This window comes from Bos javanicus, chromosome 21 (genome assembly GCF_032452875.1).
Source record: "Bos javanicus breed banteng chromosome 21, ARS-OSU_banteng_1.0, whole genome shotgun sequence".
Taxonomy (NCBI): Eukaryota; Metazoa; Chordata; class Mammalia; order Artiodactyla; family Bovidae; genus Bos; species Bos javanicus.
Window position 1 is genome coordinate 69,230,840 of NC_083888.1, and position 21,440 is coordinate 69,252,279.

The 21,440-nt window shown below is 60.6% G+C and overlaps 1 gene segment (V, D, J or C); it reads right to left on the minus strand.

Annotated features, from left to right (window-relative positions):
- Positions 1 to 6,285: 6,285 nt before the first annotated feature.
- LOC133234045 (immunoglobulin heavy constant delta-like) lies at positions 6,286 to 15,243 on the minus strand. The segment is given in 8 exon segments: positions 6,286 to 6,583; positions 6,800 to 6,942; positions 11,338 to 11,658; positions 11,763 to 12,086; positions 12,335 to 12,400; positions 13,802 to 13,891; positions 14,032 to 14,358; positions 15,171 to 15,243. Coding segments are annotated over 8 exon segments (1,353 nt in total).
- Between the last annotated feature and the right edge of the window lie 6,197 nt (positions 15,244 to 21,440).

The window sequence follows — 21,440 nt, forward strand, 5'->3', positions numbered from 1 at the left end:
ATTTCCTTTCCAAGTGCCTGCCCTGATGAAGTGTGGCACCTTCAGACCCTCTGCCTGTTTCAGAGGCAAGAGCCCTCCGCAGACCTTGTCATCGACTGCCTTCAGGGTGTTTTGCTGGTGACTTCCATGACTCTAGAGTGGACCTGCAGATCTTTTATCTCCTAGCTTCTCCCACAGTTGTGCAGAGTCTAGTTCTTCACACTCTCTATCCGTGGTGCTCATGGTGGTCCAGGACTCCTAAAAGAGCCCTGTCTGGCCCAACTGTACATCGTATGTCTTTCCTGGAGTGAAACACGGGTTCACGCAAAATATGCTACGTTTGAAGTCAATGGTAAGCTTTCTTCCAAACTGACTTTTCCAATTTGACTTCCCAGAAGCAATGCTTGAAAGATTCCATGGATCTATATCCTAAAACTTGGTGTGGTCAGACTTCTTAATTTCTGCCAATATCAATTTACTAAGTAATTTACTTTGCTCTTGATTTAACCCTTGAGTCGTGTAGGGGTATTTTTTTTTATCCCCTTGTCTGAGACGTCTTCCTCATTTGCAGTGCTTTCAGAGAACTTGGCACCAAGGTCTTGGTATTTGGCATTTTATCTGTGCCCAGGAGACGTTGAACTTTACAGGCCAGGTCTGCGTTTGGTGAGAGTGGGGCGGCTAGGCTGTGCCGCCAGACCTTGCTCTCAGGTCTTGAGCCCAGTCCAGCTGTGTCCCGGCCACTTCTCTATAGAGACTGCACTTGGGAGCCCACTGGGACCCCCACAGCCTCTGACCAGACCATCGGGAGCAGGGATGGGGTGGGGCTCTGCCTTGTCACCCTCCCTCTCAGGCTGCTGCCTCACCCTGCAGGCTCCCGCCTTCCCTGCCCCTGCTCCCTGTGACCTCCAGGCTGCCCTTTGTGTTGACTCTGCTGTGAATTAAGGGCCCCAGCCCAGCTCCTCCACCTCTCACTTCATCTTCAGCCCCAAAGTCCCGGCTCCCAGAGCCTCCCACCCAGCATCCCTTCCTGGACCTCTGATGGGCAGCTCACACCCACATCGCTGAAAGGAGAATTTTTGACCCTGGCCCTCAGCAAATGGCACTGCATTCATGCTGTGAGGCAGGAGGCCCAATGGGAGCAGCCCTCTCTCTGCAGACCCTTGGCTCAGCCTCTGGGTTCACGCCTGATCTGAGGGCTTCTCTTCCCTCCGCACCCCCACCTCCTCCTACATTCCCATCAGGACCTCTGCACAGATCCTGAGGGCGCCTGAACTTCCACCCTTCCTCTTGCACAGCCTGCTTTCCAGTGAAAGGTTGGAAAACCTCACCCCACCCAGATGGCTCCAGGGGCTTCCCGTCACCCCAGAACAAAGTCTAAAGCTCGAAAGTGCTGGTGTTGCCCCGTGTGGTCAGGCTGCTCTGACCCCTCCTCCGCAGGCTCCTATCTGTTCACCTGGCCCCGCTGGCCTTCCCACTGCCCCTTGACCTTGCAAAGATGTTTGTCCCTCGGACCTTTACTCCTGCTCCTTGTGCCTGGATGTGCCACCCAGACCTGCACAAAGCCTGCCTCCGCCAAGACCTTGCCAGGCACTGGGGTGCCCATCCTTGCCTGGCCGCCATGCCCTTCATAGGCGCTGGCTGATTTCTAACTGTGTCATTTCTACCCTGTCAGATAGTGGTGCCACATGTGGTCACTCTGTGTGTGTTTTCATCTTAACGCCTGTGTGGCATGCAGTGGGTCTACATGAATAGCTGCCATTCGCATGGGTGGGCCATTGTTGAGAGCAAATTTTCTTTGGTTATTTGTGGATTTTGACAATTTCATGTGTTTTACCGGTTATTCGTTGTTTACAACCCACTGGAGATGATCTCTCTACCTCCCACTGAAAACTTTTACTTGAAGTTTGTCCCATTTGTTTTGTTTATTTCAATGTTTATTTAGTTGGACTGTGTGACGGTTAATTTTATGGATTAACTTGACTAGGTCGCAGGGCCCACATATTTGATCAAACACTAATGGAAAGGGTGAAGGTGTTTGAAAAATGTGCTTAACATTTAAATCAGTAGATGTTGAATGAAACAGATTGTTGCACGTGGGTGGGCCTCCTCTACTCAGTCGGTTCCCCAAGGAAGCAGGAATTATACCCTTGGACTGAAACTGTAGCACCTGAAACGTCTCTCTCCCTTATATCTTTATATCAACGTACACATGTACATTCACCTGTTTATCTCAGATATTTATTCTCTGAAGAACCCTGACTGATACAGGCTTTTTCAGGTTACATACTTTAGCCAATCTGTCTCTCATAGCATTTAACTTTGCTTACTGTGAGTTTCTCTTTATAGATTAAAATTTTCTCTCTCTGTAGGCAGATCTATCAATGTTATTTTTAAAGTTCCTGGCCGTGGTGTCATTCTGAGAAAACGCCTGTGTGCCCCAGCAGAACATAAATAGTCTCCCATCGTTTCCTTTGGTCTGAGTTTTGATTTGCATGGATGCTGCTGGTCCTGACCTTGCTTTTGTGCTGATGGTGAGACCAGGGGTCCCGACTCTTTGCTCTTCCATCTCCAGGCTCTCTTTTGAGGCCTTGTCCCACCAAAAGTCATCCAGAATAGACTCAGCAACGTGGGCCTGGCCGTGGGCCAGGAACGGACGTGGGCCCTGGCTGGAGTGTGCAGGCACACTTATGCCCAGGTCTGGGGAGGCCTTGGTCCATAAGCCTTGGGGAGCAGGACTGGCTGAGACTGTTCCCCCCAAACACCAAGGGATGGGCAGGCAGTTGAACCCCGTGCAGGTGTCTGGGAAGTGAGTCCCACACCCTGGGACCAGGCTTGTCAGGCCTTGATTTAGGTGAGGGAGGGCGGATAGGTGCTGTTTGCTGCCTCGGCTGGAAACAGATTTTCTTGGCCCTGGAGGAGGGTGTGCAGGCGGGCGGGCTGCAGAGTGAGGGGGTAATGGCCCCACGCTCGTGGCGGAGTGGAGCCTGGGCCGCGGTGGTGCCGGGAAGGGAGAAGGCTGGCCATGTGGAGGCCCCGGGGCACCTGCCTCCTGCAGATAGGCCTCCAGGCAGATGAAAGGGGAAGTCTGCTGGCAGGCGGCTCATGTGCTTTCCTGTGGTCAGGGGAGCTCCGAGCTAGGAGGGGTGCGGGGAGCTTGTGGGTGATAGCCCACTTCACGCTGTGCTTTGAGGCATTCTGTGAAAGTGTTTATTGGACAGAAAAGAGCTCAAGTCCAGACCCCTTGACTCAGACTGGCGCCCCAGGCTCAGGGGGTCACATCTGTGGGCCTTGGGGTCCCACAGCCCTCCCAGCCTCCCAGGGCCTGCAGGTGGGGTTCCAGGGCTTGAGCCCCCAGGATGCAGGGCCAGAAGCGTGGGTCTGAGGACTGCGGGGGGTGGCGTGGGGCTGCACGGGGCTCCAGGGGAGTGGCCACTTGGGGGCCACGGGCGAGTCTTCCTTGGAGGCTCCGAGGCCCTCAACCCTCTGGCCGAACGTTGCTTCCTCCCTTCACACAGGCCTCAGGGGCTGCGGGTCCTGGAACTGCCAGTCCTGCTGTCCAGGCTGGGGCGGGCAGCCCCTAGGGCCCCCAGAGGTGGGGACACCTGTGGAAAGTGGGCCACAGGTGTGGATGGCTGAGAGCAGGGTGCGTGGCCAGTGTGGGGCTCCAGATGTGAAAATTTATATTTCATTCTCTTGTTTTATTTTTATTAATTTTGCTGCCTCGGGTCTTCGCTGAAGCCCACGGACTTTCTGTTTGTGCTGTGGGATCAGTTGCTGCATGGCATATGAGTTCCCCGACCAGGGGTTCGGCCCATGGCCCCTTTGAAGCAAGGCTGATGCTTGACTGCAGGGCCACCAGGGAAGCCCTGATTCCATTTTTGATGTAACAGGAACCCATGATGGGGTTTGAGCGGGGGTTGCCAGACGAATGTAGGGTTGGAAATACCCTGCCGGCTGTGGGCTCGGGAGCAGCCTCACCCCAGCTCTGGAGACGACTTCGAGGTATCCTTTGGGGCCCACTTGGCAGGTGGTCACTCACTGAGATGGGAAGAGTGGGCGAGGGGGCGGTCTGAGGAGGGCCGTCACTATGGGGACACTCTGGTCAGTCAGGGACCTTGTGGCCTGTTCTGTGCTGGGCGCCCTTGGTGTCTGTCTCTCCATGCGTACTTGCTGGCATCTGCTGCACACGGTCTCTGCTCACACGGAGCATCGGGAGTCCCTGTGCTCTTGGGGTTAGCTTTCTGGGATAAAGAGACAACCTGCTGGTGTGACGAGTGTGTGACCCGTAGAATGTGCAGGAAGGGCGGGAGCTGAGAGCTCAGCAGGGAAGGGAGCAGGCAGGGGCGGCGGGACAGGAGCCTGGGGCAGGGAGGGGGTACTGCAAGGAACCCCAGGACCTGCAGATGAATTTCCGATGAAACGTGAGGCCCTTTCTGGCTGTGGACCAGCTGAGGCCTCATCTGAGATCTTGAGACAGGGCTGCTCGCTGCTGGAAGGAGAGGGCTGTAGAGGGCACAGGGCAGTGGGTGGGTGGTTGACCGGAGGAAGTCCCCGAGGACCCACAGGCATGGCGACTGCCCCCGTGAGGGCAGCAGGTCTGCCATGGCGGCAAGTGTCGCTTCCTGGTGGAGGTTACAGGCAGAGGGCAAGGTCTGTGCCTCCCCTGGGATGGGCTGCCACAAGGAAGGGAATCAGTTCCCAGGGTTTGCACCTGAGCCCTGGGAAGATTGGGGGGCCTTGGCAGGAGGACACCAGCCTCTCCTGGAGCAATAATGGCCTCGAGTGGGAAGGGCTGATCTGGAGAGACAGTTCGTGTCTTTGTTTTTGTGGCTTCAGCAAATTACTGCAAACATTTGTTCCCTACACAGTGAGGCTACAAATCTGAAACAGTCTTGCTGTGCCTTGGCAAGCATGGTAAGGGCTGCCTGTCCTCCGGAGACCCCAGGGACGTTCTGCATTGGTGCTTCTGCCTGCCAGAGCTTCAACCTGGCTCATGGCCCCTCCTGCATCCTCAGAGTCGGCAGACTTGTGTCCTGCGTCCACCTCTTAGGCCTTCTGCTCTGCCAGGCCCCCGGCTGCTCCTGTGAGGGCCTGGTGATGGCTCCAGGCCAAGGTGCCAGGCCCCTCTCCCGTCTCAGGAGCCAAGCTCAGCCCCCACTTGGAGGCTGCGGGATCAGGACTGGTGTCCGTAGGGCGGGTCCGCCTGCTGTCTAGAACTGTGGTGCTGGTGTATTGGGAGTGAGATGCGTTGCTGACCTCCAGGCCTGACACATGCAGTAAGGTCCATGTCTGGGATGAGAGGCCAGCAGGAGCTGTGGACCGGCGCTGCTGGCCATACACCAGGTGGGGGGGCGGATGGGGGCCAAGGGAGAAGCCCAGGACCAGGGGGAACTAACCAGTGAGCAGGGAGAACCAGACCCAACCAGAGAGCAGGGGTCCCAACCAGCGAGCAGGGGAACGAATGGTGTGGAGTCTGGAGTTGACAAGAGGAGTGAGACACCGTGTCCAAAACTGGGACTGGCCAGAGACGGGATGCCCTCCTCCTGGTCTGAGAGGGAAGGCCAGACGAGACTCGCCCGAGGCCAGCACGGAGGAAGGGTGTCTGCCACACTGGCCTCCCTGCCTGGGGGCTGCCTGGGCCCAGGGTCACACCCGCCTGCTGCAGGAACTCTGGACAGCGGCAGGAGGGCCAGGAGTGACCAGGAGCTGACCAGTGCCAGTGTGTTCTCCAAGCCCCTTCAGGTAGCACTTTCCTCCACACCCTGCCCTCCGTGAGGGCGTGAGGGGTGCCTCCTGCCCGTCTGATGGGGGCTCTGTGTGCCCAGCCTCTCCCGCTCCCCCCACTTAGGGCCCTCTCCTGTGTGTGTGAGTGTGCACACACCTGAGTGGTGCGTGGGCACGTGTGCTCTCACGTCTCTGAGTGTGAGTCCACGTGTGTGCGCGTGTGTGGATGCACACCTCCGCACGCGTGCCCACACGCATGTGCCCTGCGTTTGTGTGTCTTTACGTGTGTGGGTGTGCTTGTGTGTGCAGGGTGTGGCCCCACTGTAGGTGCACACATGCTTAAGTGTGAGGGCTGCCTGTGTGTGCACCCGTGTGTGCAGGTGTGGACACACGCATCTGGTGTGCCCAGTCCCTTCAGCGCAGTCGGCTCGGCATCTTCCTCCCGAGGCAGCCCCCTGCTGTGTGCCTGACCCTGCCCGCCTCTCCTGTGTGGGTGGACCCGCTCGGGTGTTTGCCCTCGGCCTCCTGGGCGCTCTCACCTGGAAGATCTGAGGGCTGGGGCACAGAAGTGGGAGGCAGGAGGAAGGACCAAAGCTCTTTATGTAGCAGACGGTGGGCACAGAGGTGGGGGGGGGTGTCTGCAGCCAAGACCACGGGCTCTGGGGCTGCAGGGCCAGCCTGGGGCCCCCTCTCTGCACCATGATGCCCTCCTCTTGGTCTGGGGGCTGGGCTCTGTGGTGGACCGAGTGTGGGGCTCCACGGCCTCTGTGCGCAGGGTGGGGTCCAGTGTGGGCTCCTCTGCCCTCTGGGAGCAGTGGGTGGTGTGGAGGCCAGGTTCTGTCCGTGTGGACCCGGCGTCTGCTCTCCGGGGCTACTTCACCTGCAGCAAAAGCCCCGGGGTCAGGAAGGGGCCGGGGCTCCGAGGCCCAGGGCCCCTGGGCAGCCGAGCTGGGGACCCCACGTCCCCGTGGCCCTGGGGACCAGGTCCTAGTGCCTGGCCTGCTCCAGGGCTGAGTGGGTGGCTCCCTCAGAGATCCTGGCCAACCCTAGGGGCCCTGGCTCTGGACATAGGGCCCCACCTGCCCGGGCCACCTGCCTTGATGAAGGTGACGAAGCCGCCGTAGACCACAGTGACGAGGAAGAGGGCCAGGAAGGTGAGCCAGAGTGGGCTGGCATCCTCCACATCCGTGCCGTCGTCGCTGCTCTCGTCCTGGCTCCACGGTGGCCAGGTGGCCAGACCTGTGGGGGAGTGGGCGCTGCTGAGGGCTGACCCACGCCCACCCCAGCACACGGCAGGCTGCTGACCACAAGAAGTCTGCCCGTGGGGCACGGCCACAGCCCCCCACACGGCTCCAGTGGCGTTGGGGCCCCGTGTGAACAACCTTCTCCCTGCGGGGCACGGATGGGGCACAGAGGGGTCACAGGGCCCAACGGGGCACAGAGGGGTCACAGGGCCCGATGGGGCACAGAGGGGTCACAGGGCCTGATGGGGCACAGAGGGGTCACAGGGCCCGACGGGGCACAGAGAGGTCACAGGGCCTGATGGGGCACAGAGGGGTCACAGGGCCTGATGAGGCACAGAGGGGTCAGAGGGCCTGACGGGGCACAGCGGGGTCACAGGGCCTGATGGGGCACAGAGAGGTCACAGGGCCTGATGGGGCACAGAGAGGTCACAGGGCCTGATGAGGCACAGAGGGGTCAGAGGGCCTGATGAGGCACAGAGGGGTCAGAGGGCCTGATGAGGCACAGCGGGGTCACAGGGCCTGATGGGGCACAGAGCTGGATGGCGCACAAGCACAGTGGGGCAGATGGCCTGAAGCCGGCCTTCATGCCAGCATGAGTGCGGGCGGCGGGTGGGCAGCCCTGATGCTGATGTGGATCCTCAGGCCCCGCCCTGCAGGCTGCAGCGACAGCCTCTCGTAGAAGCAGCTGCTGTGTGAGGGTGAAAGGTGAGGCCGGGCGGTGTCCCAGCAGGAGGAACGGCGTCCCGAGGGCCCTGAGTCGGGAGAGTGGACGGGAGCCTTGCGTACTGCAGCGGGGAGCTGGCCGAGGTGTCCACAGGAGGCCCGGGCAGGTCGAGGCTGGGAACCAGAGGCTTTAAGCCAGGGCCCAGTCTGTGCCTCAGAAGTCAGTCCTGCTGCACCTGGGGTGGGGGCCGGGGCAGGATGGGCCGGCCAGCTCAGAACCCTCGTGTGGAGCCGCGCTCCAGTCCAGTGGGAGGGCCCGGGGCAGGGAGGAAGTGCTAAGTCCCGGGACCCATCACCCGGCCCGGACTTCCTAGTCCCTCTTTCCATGAGCATTCATTCCCTGGGGGTCCGCCTTGAGCCTGACCAGAGCTCTGGGAGGTGGGCTCTGCAGGGCTGCCGTCCAGGAACCACTGGTCAGGGCACAGGAAGTAAGCATGGAGACTGTGTTCGCCCTCTGTGGGATCTAATGATGAAACAGCGATGCATCATGGTTTCCGTTTGTCTCAGTTTTCCGCTAATGAGTTCATATTGTGTTCTGCAATGGTATGGATCCATGATTCATCGGAAAATTTTTCAAAGGCAGCAGCCCTTTGCCATGGAGAACCTGAAGGAACCTGTCCTAGACACATGGAATGCAGGGGTGAGTGGTCTGGGGCCGGTGAGGCGGCTAAATGCGATGACAGGACCCCCTGGATGCGCTCCGTTCGGGTAAAGGCCAGGGGTCCCGGCTGCCCCATGGCCCAGCCATGGAGTCAGGGAGGTCTTCTCAGACGCACAGGAGAGCTCGTGTGAATGACAGGCAGGAGCTGCCGGGGTGAGAAGGCGGGAAAGAGCTCGGGTTGAGAAGCCACGTTGAGAAGAACTGCAGGCGAGAAAGGTCACGCCCCTTCACCTGTCTCTGCTGGGGCAGCCCTTTGGGAAGAGCCCGTGAAACCGTGGGGCCGGACGTTTTTCTCAAGGCAACAGGAGCCACCCACACAGCTTAAGCCGAGAGCTCGATCGCAATTGTTTTCAGCACAAGGTCTGGGTCACCCGCGGTCTAGCTTTATTTGCTGTTTTCATACTGACTACGGTGAAGGTTTTCTGCTTCTTTGCACGCCGAGGGAATTTTGATTGCACGCCGGCCATGGTGCACAGACAGAAAGTGAGCATGAAGTTGATGACCCACGTATACTTTCTGTGGAGTGAGCGCACTCTCCTCTGTCGGGCAGGGAGGGTGAGGAGCTGTGTTTTCACCAGGAGTTGAGTTGGGCTGGGTGGCGGGTTCCTTGGCTACTGGCTCCTGGCGTGGGAGTGGGGTGAGGCCCCTCCTCCTGGCGGGAAAGGCTCTGAGCCTGGACCTCTCCTGCTGTGGCCCCACCTGCTCTCAGGGGCTGCTCACAGCAGAATCCCTGGGTGGAGGGTCATGGGCCCAGGGGATTTTTCGGGGGCTAGCCTGTACCCACACCCTGGGCCAGCCTGTGTGGGAACTAAACCCTGGCTGGTTCCGTCACGTCCCTCTCGTCTCACGGATGCCCAGGCCTCTGTCCGCCTGTGTTGAGGATAAGGATACCTGCCAGCAGCCTCTTCTGACCTAGGAATTTGGGCCTGTTGGACACTGAGTCCTTGGCTCGTCTGAGACTTTAAATAAACATGATTTTTACGGTTTATTTGGCATTGACCTTTTGTTACCACCAGAGTGGCTGACCTACTGGCTTCTACATCCTACGTGGAAGCAGAACTTTGATGGGTGTTTGAAGGTCACCTTGGCAGCTGAGAGGAGGGTGGGCTGAAGGGGGACAGCCCTGGGCCGTGAGACCGGCAGGGACAGGAGGACTGGGGTGGGGTCTTCGGACAGAAGGGGCCGATTCGAGGGGCGCAGGACTTGGGCGGGTGTCTTGGCTTCTGTGATGACAGAGGGCAGAGGGCCCCGGCTGCAGTCTGGGGGGCCGGGCTGACGCAGGCTTTCAGGAGATGCAGCCCGTGGTTGAGGAGCCTGGGGCCCCAGAGCAGGACCAGGAAGCAGAGGCCAGGGGCCCCCGGGGGAGCCTTCCAGCTGCTACTTTGTGAGAATGACCACCGCAGCTGCAGGCCTGGGCCGAGCTGCGAGTGGCCTCCTTTGAGAAGAGGGCAGTGGCAGTGGGCTGGGCCTGGAACCGAGACGGAGGGGTGGCCTTCAGATGCAGGTGGACGGGGTGGGTTGGGGGGCCTTGGAAGTCCTTCAAGGAGAGCATCAGGCCCCTCAGGCAGCAGTGCTAGAAGTGGGGGGCAGCTGGCCCAGCGAGGAGGAGCTGCCGTCCCGGCTGTGGAGACCCAGGCTGCCTTACAGGGAGCGGCTCTGGCCGTCCTCCTCTGGTCTGGAGGAGGGCCCGCCAGGGAAGGCCCGGCGGCTGGTCAGCCCTGGGGCCGGGGCTGGTGCTGGCTGCGGTCCCTGGAGCGGGGCTGTCCCCTTACCTCTCCAGGGGCCCTGGGGTCTGGCCAGGCCTCCCGCAGCCTCTGCCACTCGCCCTGTACAGAGTGTGGCCCTGGCTGCTGGATGTAGCTTTGGCTCCCACAGGAAAGTGGGAAGTTTGGGTCAAGCCTCTGCGGGAGGCCGGTTCAGAGTGTCCTGTGACTTGAGGCTGCACAGTGCCCGGGCTGTGTCAGGCGGCCAGTCCGGGGTGAGGCTAGGCTGGGTCTAAAGAAGGAGGCCCTACGGGGTGTGTGGGGCAGGGGTGTGGGCGGGGGGCCTGCTGGGGGGCGTGTGGCGGGGGTGGGTGTGGGCATGCTGCGGCGGCCCCCCGGGCACCCTGCGTGGCCTTCAGGGCACACCATGCGAGGCCCGTCTCTCGCGAGGTGTCGGGGCCTGGGCTGTGGTCTGCATGTCTTCCCCACTCAGCGTGGGGCCCACAGCAGCTCAGGCCTGCAGGCTAGGTCCTGGACCCTGGGCAAGCCTAGCCTTCCTCTCCCAGTGCCCACTGCCTCGGGCCCCCGGCGGACACCTTCCCTGCCGGCCCCCCCACTGGGTGGGCTGGACGCCTGCCGGCCCCCCCACTGGGTGTGTTGGACGCCTGCCGGCCCGTGCGTCCTGCCACCTCCCTGACTGGTGTGTCCACCGTGGTCTCGCGGGGCCGGGCTGCATGCTGCAGTGCCGGGGGAGGACACCTCAGAGGGGAGGGCGAGCCCTGGGCCCCCAGACACCCTCCTCAGTGGCGCCTGCCCCTGTGTTCCTCCAGGAGGCCCACGGTCAGGGGCCGCTGTGGGTGTGTGCGAATCAGACCCCCTGGGAGCCCCAGTCCAGCCCCCGTCCTGGGCATACGCGGCCTCCCAGGTGCCGACTGGGCTCCCGGAAGGGTGGGCGGCTTGGGAGCGGGGAGCCTCGGATGCCCCCAGAGGGCAGCTGTTGAGGGTGGCCGCCCTCACTCCCAGCCCAGGGCAGGCCCCTGCTTTGTGCCCTGTGGCGGGCACATCTTGGTGGGAAATGGCTGCTTGGTCCTGGGGGCGGGCAACACCTCCCGCCCTTCCTGGACTGGCGCGCAGCGTGTGGACGTGTGTCTGGGGCCAGCGGGGCAGCTGTCGGGCTTCCAGAGCCCCAGGACCCCAACATGGAGCGGCCACGTCCCAGCTGCCTGGCGCCTCTGGGGCTGCCCCTCACTCCCCTCCCCGTGTCCTGGCCGCTCAGATGGAGGCCCAGGCCCATGTGACTCACCACCAGTGTCCAGGCTGCAGCTGCCATTGAGGAGCGTCCGGGAGGCCTCGTGGCTGACCACACAGGTATAGGTGGCCCCCGCGTGGTCCAGGGGGCTGGAGACACGCAGGACACTCCAGGTGTGGGATGAGGCGCGCCCAGCCTGGGCTGTGGTGTGTGCCGTGGCAAACTGGGAAGGCTCCACTTCTTGCTGGCCCTCCAGCCACGTGAGGAGGATGTCCACGGGTGAGAAGCCGGACACCTCGCACAGGAGCCAGGCATGGGAGGAGGGGCCAGGCGCGGTCACAGTGCGGAGGGTCAGATTGCCGGGCACTGAGGCGGCTGCGGGGAGAAGCCGCGTTATGCTCTCGAGCTGGGGCTCCAGGGGGTGGGTCCCCGGGGGAAGGAGGTGGCCGGGGTGCTGTGGGGCCCGTGGCTGCCCTCACCATGTTCTCTCTGAGCCGTCAGGGTCACCGGCGACTGCAGGCCAGGGCTGCTCAGTGTGCAGGTGACGTTGGAGCCCGAGGCCCACAGGGACCTGGGCAGGGCCAGGCGGCTGCTCTGACTCCAGGAGCTGTTTATTTGCCTGGTGGGTCCCTCCTCCAAGGCCCCGCCGTGGGGCTGCCCATTCACCTCCCAGGAGAAGCGGGCATCCAGCGGGGCCTCCCCTGTGGCCAGGCAGGTGAACTCGGCCTTGTCCAGGAGCCAGAGGCCCTGGGGGGTTGGGGGCAGCAGGTGGAGTCTGGGGGCCTGGGTGTGGTTCTGACACTCTGTGGGGAGGGGGAGGAGAGGTGTGGGGGTCTTGGTGGGGGGGGTGGTGGGGTTGAGGGCTGGCCAGCGGCACCCGCCTGGCCCCAGGCCAGCCCTCTCCCCAGGGACCCCTGGACTCTGTTGCTTCCAGCAGTGCAGAGGGCAGGCGTCTGCCCACCACTGGGCTGCGGTCTTGCTTGCAAGCAGGCTGTTTCTGGTGCCCCCGAAAGCACTCCACCCTTCTCCCCCTCTGTCCCCAGGGACTGACCTCTGCAGGGTTCCTTTGGACACGCCAGTGTCTGGGCTTCTGTCTGTCTGTGGCTGGTGGTCGGTGCTGTGGAGAATGGGGGGAGTCAGGGTCTCCTCCGGGCGCCACAGATAGCGGGGGCTGAAGATCCCCACATCCTCAGCCCCAGGGGTGACCGTCGTCTGGGGGTCTCCTCCACCAGTGTCCGCGGCTCTGCTCCGGTCCCGGTGGGACCCTGGCTGCCCCCTTGATGGTTGCGAGTATCTATGGTAAGTGCCTGGGGGCTGCCCTCATGACCATCGCCAGGACAGCTTACAACGAAAAGGACTCGTGAGCGACTGGCCACGGGTCTCTGACAGCCAGGGGTCAGCCAGCTTTTTCTATAAAGGCCCAGAGAGCAGATATTTGAGGCTGTGCTGCCACCACACAGGACTTCTGTCCTGTTCATCCCTCTAAGCTGGGCAGGCCAGCCCCGGCTGCAGGGATCTGGCTTCGGGATTCATCTGGCCTTCAGGCTGTGCTCGAGCTGCACTGTGTCTGGGTCAGGGGCCATGGCCTGAGGGGAGGGCTGGGCTCATGCAGTCAGCAGGCCCTGGGCCCCAGGAGGGTCACTCCCCATGGGAGGGCAGTCCAGCCCTGGGGCAGGAGGGCGCAGCCTGTGCTTGCGGAGCTCAGCCCCCACCCCCAAGGCTGCTGGGTGGGCGGCGTGGCTGCAGCAGTCTGGTCAGGGCTGACCACTGATGCTCGGGGAGGGCTGGGCTGTGCGCAGGGCCCCCCGACCCCGAGGTGACCCTGTAATCTGCAGGGCCCACCTCTCTCCTGACTCGGCCCACCCTGTGTGCCTGACCAGGTCACCCCACACCCAGGGGTCGTGCACATCGGTGGCAGATTCTGCCCTGGACTGTGGGCATCATGGCCCACAGGCTGGGTGGGGGGCCACCCAGGGAGATGTCACAGCCATGGTCCCCTTTGGAGGGTCGCCAGTGGTCCGGGGGCTGGTGAGGGAACTGCCCAGCTCCCTCCAGCAGCTCCTGCTCTGGGCCAGGGGTGCGTCCAGGGTGAGGGGTGACTCTGGGCCCCAGCTGGGTGCCCGGCACTCAGAGAAGCTGGAGCCAGGTGCAGGTCGAGGGGAGGGCAGCCTGGCAGGCGGCACAGTGTCTGTGAGGGTCTCAGCTCCACACTCAGTTCCATGTGTGGGCTGGACCAGGGGAGTCCAGAGCTGACCTGTGGGCCTCCCTCTCACCATGTGCCTCCCAGTGTGATCTGGGCACCTCACCCGTTCACGAGGGGCTGAGAGCCACACAGGGGCCTGAGGTGGCATCTGCCAGTGCCGAGCCCGGGCCTGGCCCACAGTCGGTGCCCCTGAGTTCAGGTGTGACTTCCTGGCTCAAGGTGTGACTTAAGGACTCAACAGAGAAGTCTTCGAGGGCGGCCTGAAGGGGCAGCGGAGGGACGGGCAGACAGGTGTGCGTGGGTGGGGCTGCTCACCTGGGCTGCTCTGCGTGCTGACGGCCTTGATGGAGCCCTCTGACCCGGATATCAGAGAAGGCACTGAAGTGGTCGGGGTTGGAGTCGATGCTGAAACCAGAGGAGCAGGGAGCAGGTGAGGGTCAGAATGCGCTGTGCCCTGGGGGAGGGGCTGCATGGTGGACAGGAAGGGCGGGCGTGGGCTCCCCTGGTCCCACCCCCACCCCGGCCATGGGCGGAGCCTGGCTCACCTCTGGGGACCACCACCCTCACGGTTCCGACGGTCTTTCCTCCCTTGGGGTGCTGGACTTCGCACACCAGGTAGTCATCCGGCCCTTGAAAGGCGCTCGAGGAGGGCAGGACCACCTGAGAGGAGGCCGACCACAAGCCGTCCCTCAGGACTTCGGGGAAGGTCCAGAATCTCTCGCTGCTGACTGTGCTGTTGTTGAACTTCCAGGAGAAGCTGACTGAATTGGGCACGAAGTCCCGGGTCAGGCAGCCCAGGGCCACCGTGCTCTCATCGGATGGGGAGCTCACGCAGGACACCAGGGGGAAGACTCTCGGGTGTGATTCACCTTCTGGGGACCCGAGAGAGGACACAGGAGAAGAGGGCGGTGAGAGGTGTCCTGCTGGTTGGGGCTTTGGGCAGCTCCACCTTCTCTCTGGGACAGTGGAGCGGAGGGCACACTCAGCCCTGCCAGCCCACCCTCACTGCCTGCGGCTCAGCCACCTGGGGCCTGGCCCGGGCCTCTGGGGTCATCAATAAGACGGATACACACTCAGGCCCCCAGTCCTCAGCACAACCAGATCCCTGAGGTCAGCCCAGTGTTGGCCAGGACAGTCCAGCACGGCCATCTCAGCCCAGCTAGACTCAGCACGCTCAGCAGAGGCTAAGCAAGCCCAGAGCATCTCGTCAGCTTGCTCACGTCAAGCCCAGGCAGTTCATTTCTGCCGCACCTGTCTCAGCCCCCCATGGATAATCCAACTCAGCCCAGCACAGCCCAGCTCAAACCAGGCCAGCCTAGTTCAGCTCAGCAGCAATCAACCAACTCAGCGTAGCTTAACCCAGTTCAGCCCAGCTCAGCTCAGCTCAACCCAGCTCAGCCCAGCTCAGCCCAGCCCGGCTCAACCTGGCTCAGCCCAGTTCAACTCAGCCCCCATCAACCCAACTCAGCTCAGCTTAACCCGGCTCAGCCCAGCTCACCCAGTTGGCCCAGCCCAGCTCAGTCCAGCTCAGCACAGCTCAGCGCAGCTCAAGCCTGCTGTGGGCGGCCCAGGGCTGCCCTCACAGACCTGAAAGCCCAGTGGTCCTGACGAGAAAGGGTCAGATCCTGGACCCGTGGCCTCGGCTAAAGCCCCTGGTCTGTGGACGCTGCCCAGCTGGGCTCACCCCTCCCAGCCTCTTCCTGCTTCTCCTCCTGGGAGCCTGCTCGCCCCTTCCGCTGGGTGCCTGACGCCTCCATCCCCACACCAGGCCCAGCTGGCCCTTCTCCCAGCCATCAGTCACCACCACCCTCCACTCTGGGTGAAAAGCTTGCTGGCCACTTCAGTTTCCCCAGTGTGTCTCACTGGAGAAGGCGATGGCGCCCACTCCAGTGCTCTGGCCAGGGAAATTCCCATGGGCGGAGGAGCCTGGTGGGCTGCAGTCCATGGGGTCGCTAAGGGTCAGACACGACTGAGCGACTTCACTTTTCACTTTCATGCATTGGAGAAGGCAATGGCACCCCACTCCAGTGTTCTTGCCTGGAGAATCCCAGGGACGGGGAGCCTGGTGAGATGCCGTCTATGGGGTCGCACAGAGTCGGACACGACTGAAGCGACTTAGCAGCAGCAGCAGTGCATCTCACAGGCCGAGGCACGCTTGCCACCCTCAGACAGAGGCCCTGTCTCTGCTGAGCAGGCAGCGCTGCTTCTCTGGGAGAGGAGAGCCTGGGCACATGTTCCTGGGGCCTGGCTGCCTGGGCACGTGCCGTGGGCCTGAGATCCTGCCCTGAGTCTAAAAGAGTCCTGGTGACTAACTGCTCTCTGGCCAATGTCCTCATTAAAAACCACAGGAAATGCATCGTATCTGAACCTGCTCCCAATTCTGTCTTTATCACCAAGTTCTGCTGAGAAAGAGGATACTCTCTAGCACACAGCGACCATCTGAACCCCAAAGCTGCGTTGAACACCTAAGTGTGGACGCAGGATGTGGTCCCTGTGGGTGTGAAGTCCCTGAGCCATCCAGACAGTAGGGAAGGGGAGCAGCCCTGGCTGCTTTCTCCTAGAAACAGTCTTTAGGGAAAGTCAAGCTGAGCGGGCTGGGCAGTGGTCACTTGAGGAATTCAGACAAATAGACCTCTGATTCCCCTTGGTGTAAAAACAAAATCACCTCATACAGAAGGTCCCTGATTCATGACTCAATGTTTTACTCTTTGACTTTATGATGCTGTGGAAGCAACACATATTCAGGAGAAACTGCACTTTGAATTTCGAATTTCGATCTTTCCCACCTGCGATATGCAGTCTGTCCTCTGCTGTGGAAGCTGGGCAGTGCCGCGGCTGCAGCCGAGACCTCCGGTGCTCAGGAGGGTGAGCAACTCACACTCACGGCCACCCTGGGCCCTGACAACCCCTCTGGTTTTTTTTTTGTGTGTGTGTGTGTGTGTTCATTATTCAGTAAATTATACCAGACGATCTGCACTTTCCATTAATAAAATAGGCTTGAGAACTTCCAGATGTATAAGCTGACTTTAGAAAGGGCAGAGGAACCAGAGATCAAACTGCCAACATCCACTGGATCAGAGAAAAAAAGCAAAAGAATTTCAGAAAAACATCGACTTCTGCTTCACTGACTACATAAAAACCGTTGCCTGTGAATCACAAGAAACTGTGGAAAGTTCTTCAAGAGATGGGATGACAGACACCTTACCTGCCTCCTGAGAAACCTGCATGCGGGTCAAAAAGCAGCTGTTAGAACTGGCCATGGAACAATGAACGGGTTCAAAACCAGGAAAGGAGGACGTCAGGGCTATATATTGTCACCCTGCTTATTTAGCTTATATGCAGAGTACATCATATGAAATTCCCAGCTGGATAAATCACAAACTGGAACCTAGACTGCCAGGAGAAATATTGACAACTCAGATATGCAGATGATACCACTCCAATGGCAGAATGCAAAGAGGAACTAAAGAGCAAGGCTGTAGATTGTCACCCTGCTTGTTTAACTTATATGCAGAGTACATCATGAGAAACGCTGGCTGGAAGAAGCACAAGCTGGAATCAAGATTGCCAGGAGAAATATCAATAGCCTCAGATATGCAGATGACACCACCCTTATGGCAGAAAGTGAAGAAGAACTAAAAAGCCTCTTGAGGAAAGTGAAAGTGGACAGTGAACAAGTTGGCTTAAAGCTCAACATTCAGAAAACGAAGATCATGGCATGTGGTTCCACCACTTCATGGGAAATAGATGGGGAAACAGTGTCAGACTTTATTTTTTTGGGCTCCAAAATCACTGCAGATAGTGAGTGCAGCCATGAAATAAAAGATGCTTACTCCTTGGAAGAAAAGTTATGACCAACCTAGATAGCATATTGAAAAGCAGAGACATTACTTTGCCAACTAAGGTCCATCTAGTCAAGGCTATGGTTTTTCCAGTGGTCATGTATGGATGTGAGAGTTGGACTGTGAAGAAAGCTGAGTGCTGAAAAATTGATGCTTTTGAACTGTGGTGTTGGAGAAGACTCTTGAGTCCCTTGGACTGCAAGGAGATCCAACCAGTCAATCCCTAAAGGAAATCAGTCCTGAATATTCACTGGACGGACTGATGCTGAAGCTCCAATATTTTGGCCCCCTGATGTGAAGAGCTGACTCATTTGAAAAGAGCCTGATGCTGGGAAAGATTGAGGTCAGGAGGCGAAGTGGACGACGGAGGATTAGATGGTTGGATGGCATCACCGGCTAAATGGACATGAGTTTGAGCAAGCCCTGGGAGTTGGTGATGGACAAGAAAACCTGCTGTGCTATAGTCCATCGGTCACAAAAATCTGGACACGACTGAGCAATGGAGCAACAACAAGGCTTGAGTTAGATGATTTTACTCAAGTGTCAGTTAATGTAAGTGTTCTGAGCCTTTTAAGGCAGGTGAAGATAAGCCCTGGTGTTTGGCCTGCGAAGCACATTAAATGGAATTTCAAACCACTTTCAACTTACGTTGGGCTTATGAAGACGTAAACAGATGTTAAGTTGAGGGGGTTGTGCAGATGTCCTGGGACAGCGAGTCTGGCTGCACCAGCTCCTGCCTCTCACAGCCCAGTGCCTGGTCCCTGGCATGTCCCGTGGGCTCTCTGACCTGGGCGGATTCCTCCGAATCCCTTTGCTGTGCTAACTCGTGACCTGCCCACTGGCCTGGCGGCAGAGGCCAGGCCCACACGTCCCCAGGTGTGGGCAGTCCCAGGAGAGCCCCCAGCCTCGGCCAGCCTGGGGACTCAGAGCAGAGACTGTCCCTCCAGACGGTCCCAGGCCCCGCTGACTGCCGCCCCACCGGGCATCCTCTCGGTCCCCCAGCTAGTAGTGTAGCAGAGTAACTCACGACGAATGCCCCCGTTTCACCCAAGTCTGTCCTGAGATGGGTACCTGAAAGGCGGCCCTGAACATTCTGCAGTGAGGGAGCCGCACTGAGAAAGCTGCTTCATCGCCGGGAGGGAGCCGGCCAGCTACGATTGTGAGCACACTCACAGTGCACACGGCGTGCGCACGGTCTCAGCTTAACTACCTTGAAGGAGTAACTCATTAAAGAGCGTACGAATGCATTGATAAAATGCACCTGAGACAAATTAATTTCTTAAAGATCGACTTTGAAAATGAATATAAGTGAGCAGTTGATAGGCTCTGAATGAAATACATTCCTACAGGTGCTGAGAGCCACCAGGAGCAGGGAACAGACTCCCCGTGGAGCCCCAGAAGGAGCCAGCCCTGCTGATACCTCGGCCCTGGGCCCTCCCTCACGCTGGGAGAGAGCCAGCTCCTGTTGTTCACGCCTGGCCTGTGGTTCTTGATCATCACAGCCCTCTGACAAGCCCACAGGTCCTGACCTCAGCCCCTTGGCCTGCGTGCAGCCGCCCCCCTCCCCTACTGGAGGCACCCTGCCTGCCTTGGAGCCCCCCACTCAACGTTCCCCCGCCTGATGGGTTGGGCCGCAAAGGACACCGTTTAACCAGAACTGCCTTCCAGGAGCCTACTGCTGGGAGGCGGCCTTCTCTGGGACCAGGTCCACTCCACTCCCTTGGACAGTCACTGTCAGGCCCCTGGTGGCCCCACAAGAGGCGTCCTGGGAAGCCCCAGTCTCCTTCCTGCCCATGAGATTGCCTCCCTGGAGAGCCAGATCACCCTCACCCAGCTCCCTCCCCTGGCCCCCAGGGTCTCCTCTCCCATCCCACCGCCCACCCTATGCTGGCCGTTGCTGTCACAGCTAACCTGACCTCCCTGGGTTCGAGCGTGCCGCCGCCCCTGTCGGCCCCCACCTGGACCCCCGCAGCCTATCTCCGAGGGCTAATGCCTCTGTCCCCTGCCCCGCTGCCAGCTGCCCCCTCTTTCCAGGCCTTTCCTCCGTGCCTCTCCAGTCCTGCACCTCCCTGCAGCTTCACCTGAGACTTCCTTTCACCCTCCAGGCACCGTCTTCTGGCCTGCAGGTGAGGTCTCCCGCTCCCTCAGGGCACGATGTGGCTGCACACACACCGGCCCTTCTCCCGAGTCCCTCCTGCACACACCACGCGCACCCGAGGTTGACAAGCCCTGCCGTGGTTGGGATTCCGGGAATGGCGGCAGAGAGGGGCGGGGTGTCCTTGGGGCTGGTGGCAGGGTCCTCACGGATGCACACAGCGGCCCCGGCTCAGGCCACCTTGGGAAACCAGTCCTGGGATCTGCAACTCGGCCATGTTCCTGCATCTGGACCAGCCCCAAGACACCACCCCGGCGTGGCGCCACTGGCCTGGGAGGAGACACACGTCCCTTTCCCGTCAGCAATGGGTTCAGCGCTCAGGATTTGCAGCACACAGGAGTGTGGCTTGGGGGAAAAAAAACCTTCACGAGGAAGCGGTTTCACAAGATAAAGTATACTTGTTTATTTCAAGGCCACAAATGCGACATTGCAAAGCAGGGCCAGGTGGAGCCTATTACTGCGGGCTCCATGCTTGGCCATGGCACTCAGCTGCTCCGAGAAAAGCCAGTTTTTTTACAGCTTGAAGCTGGAGAGGATGCAGGGAAAATTTCAGTACAAGCGGACAAGCCACATAGGCCAGGGACCCGGCCCCAAGGCAGCCCCTCGTGTTCCGTCTCCGGTGCCCCATGTTCTTGGCTGGCCGTCACTTCACCTGCAGGCGACAGAGACAGCGTGAGTGCGTGCGTGGGCGCTGGGGGTCTGCGGCCCCGGGGCTCTGTGGCCTCACCCCCTCCCCGGGACCAGGCAGCCTACCTTGAACAGGGTGACCGTGGTGCTGTAGAAGAGGCTCAGGAGGAAGAGCACGATGAAGGTGGAGGCCATGGTGTTGAGGTTCTCAAAGCCTTCCTCCTCAGCGCTCACCTCCCCCTCTGTGGGAGATAGGGCACGGTGGTCAGCACGGCTGAGCTGCCCGCAGAGCCCGGCCTGGCCCCCCTCGGCCGCCCTGACCCATCAGAAGGGTTGGGGGACTGCAGAAACAAGCGGGCAGGCGAGCAGGCGTGTGCCTGCCTCCCCGGCACCCCTGGGGCAGCTGGGAGCTCCAGGCCTTGTTAGGCAGCGTCTTGGTCAGGACTGGTAGGCCCCTGGCCGCCCAATTCCACAGCCTGCAGGGGCAGAGCGTGGCTGAGGCTGAGCCAAGCAGTGGCCCCGAGTGCCTGGCCCTAGGAGCGCCGGGGTGGCACAGAGCGAGACAGAGCACATGCATACACACAAGGGTGGGGTCTCGCTGGGCTGGAGGTGGGGGAGTGGCCCAGTGTCCTCGACCCCTCTGGAGGACTCAGGGCCACTTGGAGCTGACAGCGGTGGTGGGGCGTCCTGTCTCTGGTGTTTGGGGTTCCCAGCCAGTGAGGACAAGCCCTGGGGGCAGATGGCTGCCTGTGCCAAGGGGCCCATCCCTCTATCCTCCATCTCTCTCTGTCTTGGAACCATGGCACGTATGAGAGAGGCCGTGTGGGGCCCTGGCTGGGGCCTGGAGTGCAGGACTCACAGCTGTGGGATCAGGAGGTCAGATAGACATCTGAGACCCAGGGAGAGTGACGCTGGGACAAAGGCTGAGGACAGTCACCTAGGTCTGCAGTCGCTACACTGATGGGCCCTTGGTCCCTAAAGAGCCAGGAGTGTAGGGGAGGTCGGGAGTCAGCCTGAAGGGGCACTGGTGTGGGCGGCAGAGGAGACCCGCTCGCCCGTCGGATCAGTGCCCACCACTCCAGGTTCATGCGTGGCCCTGCAGCTGCCTACTCCAAGGGGGGCCTCCCAGGCATGGCCTGCTCTGTCAGGACACACCTGACTCTGTCTCTTCACAGGGAAAGGGGAGAGCTGGGGCCCTGCCACCTTCACAAGGGCCTGGATTGGGAGAAGCATCCCTCCTGGACAGGGGCCATGAGTTTCCTGAGGAGCTGCCTCCGGCCAGGCCCAGAGTGGCCCTCTGCGGGGCTGGGCTGGCCTCCAGATGTACCTC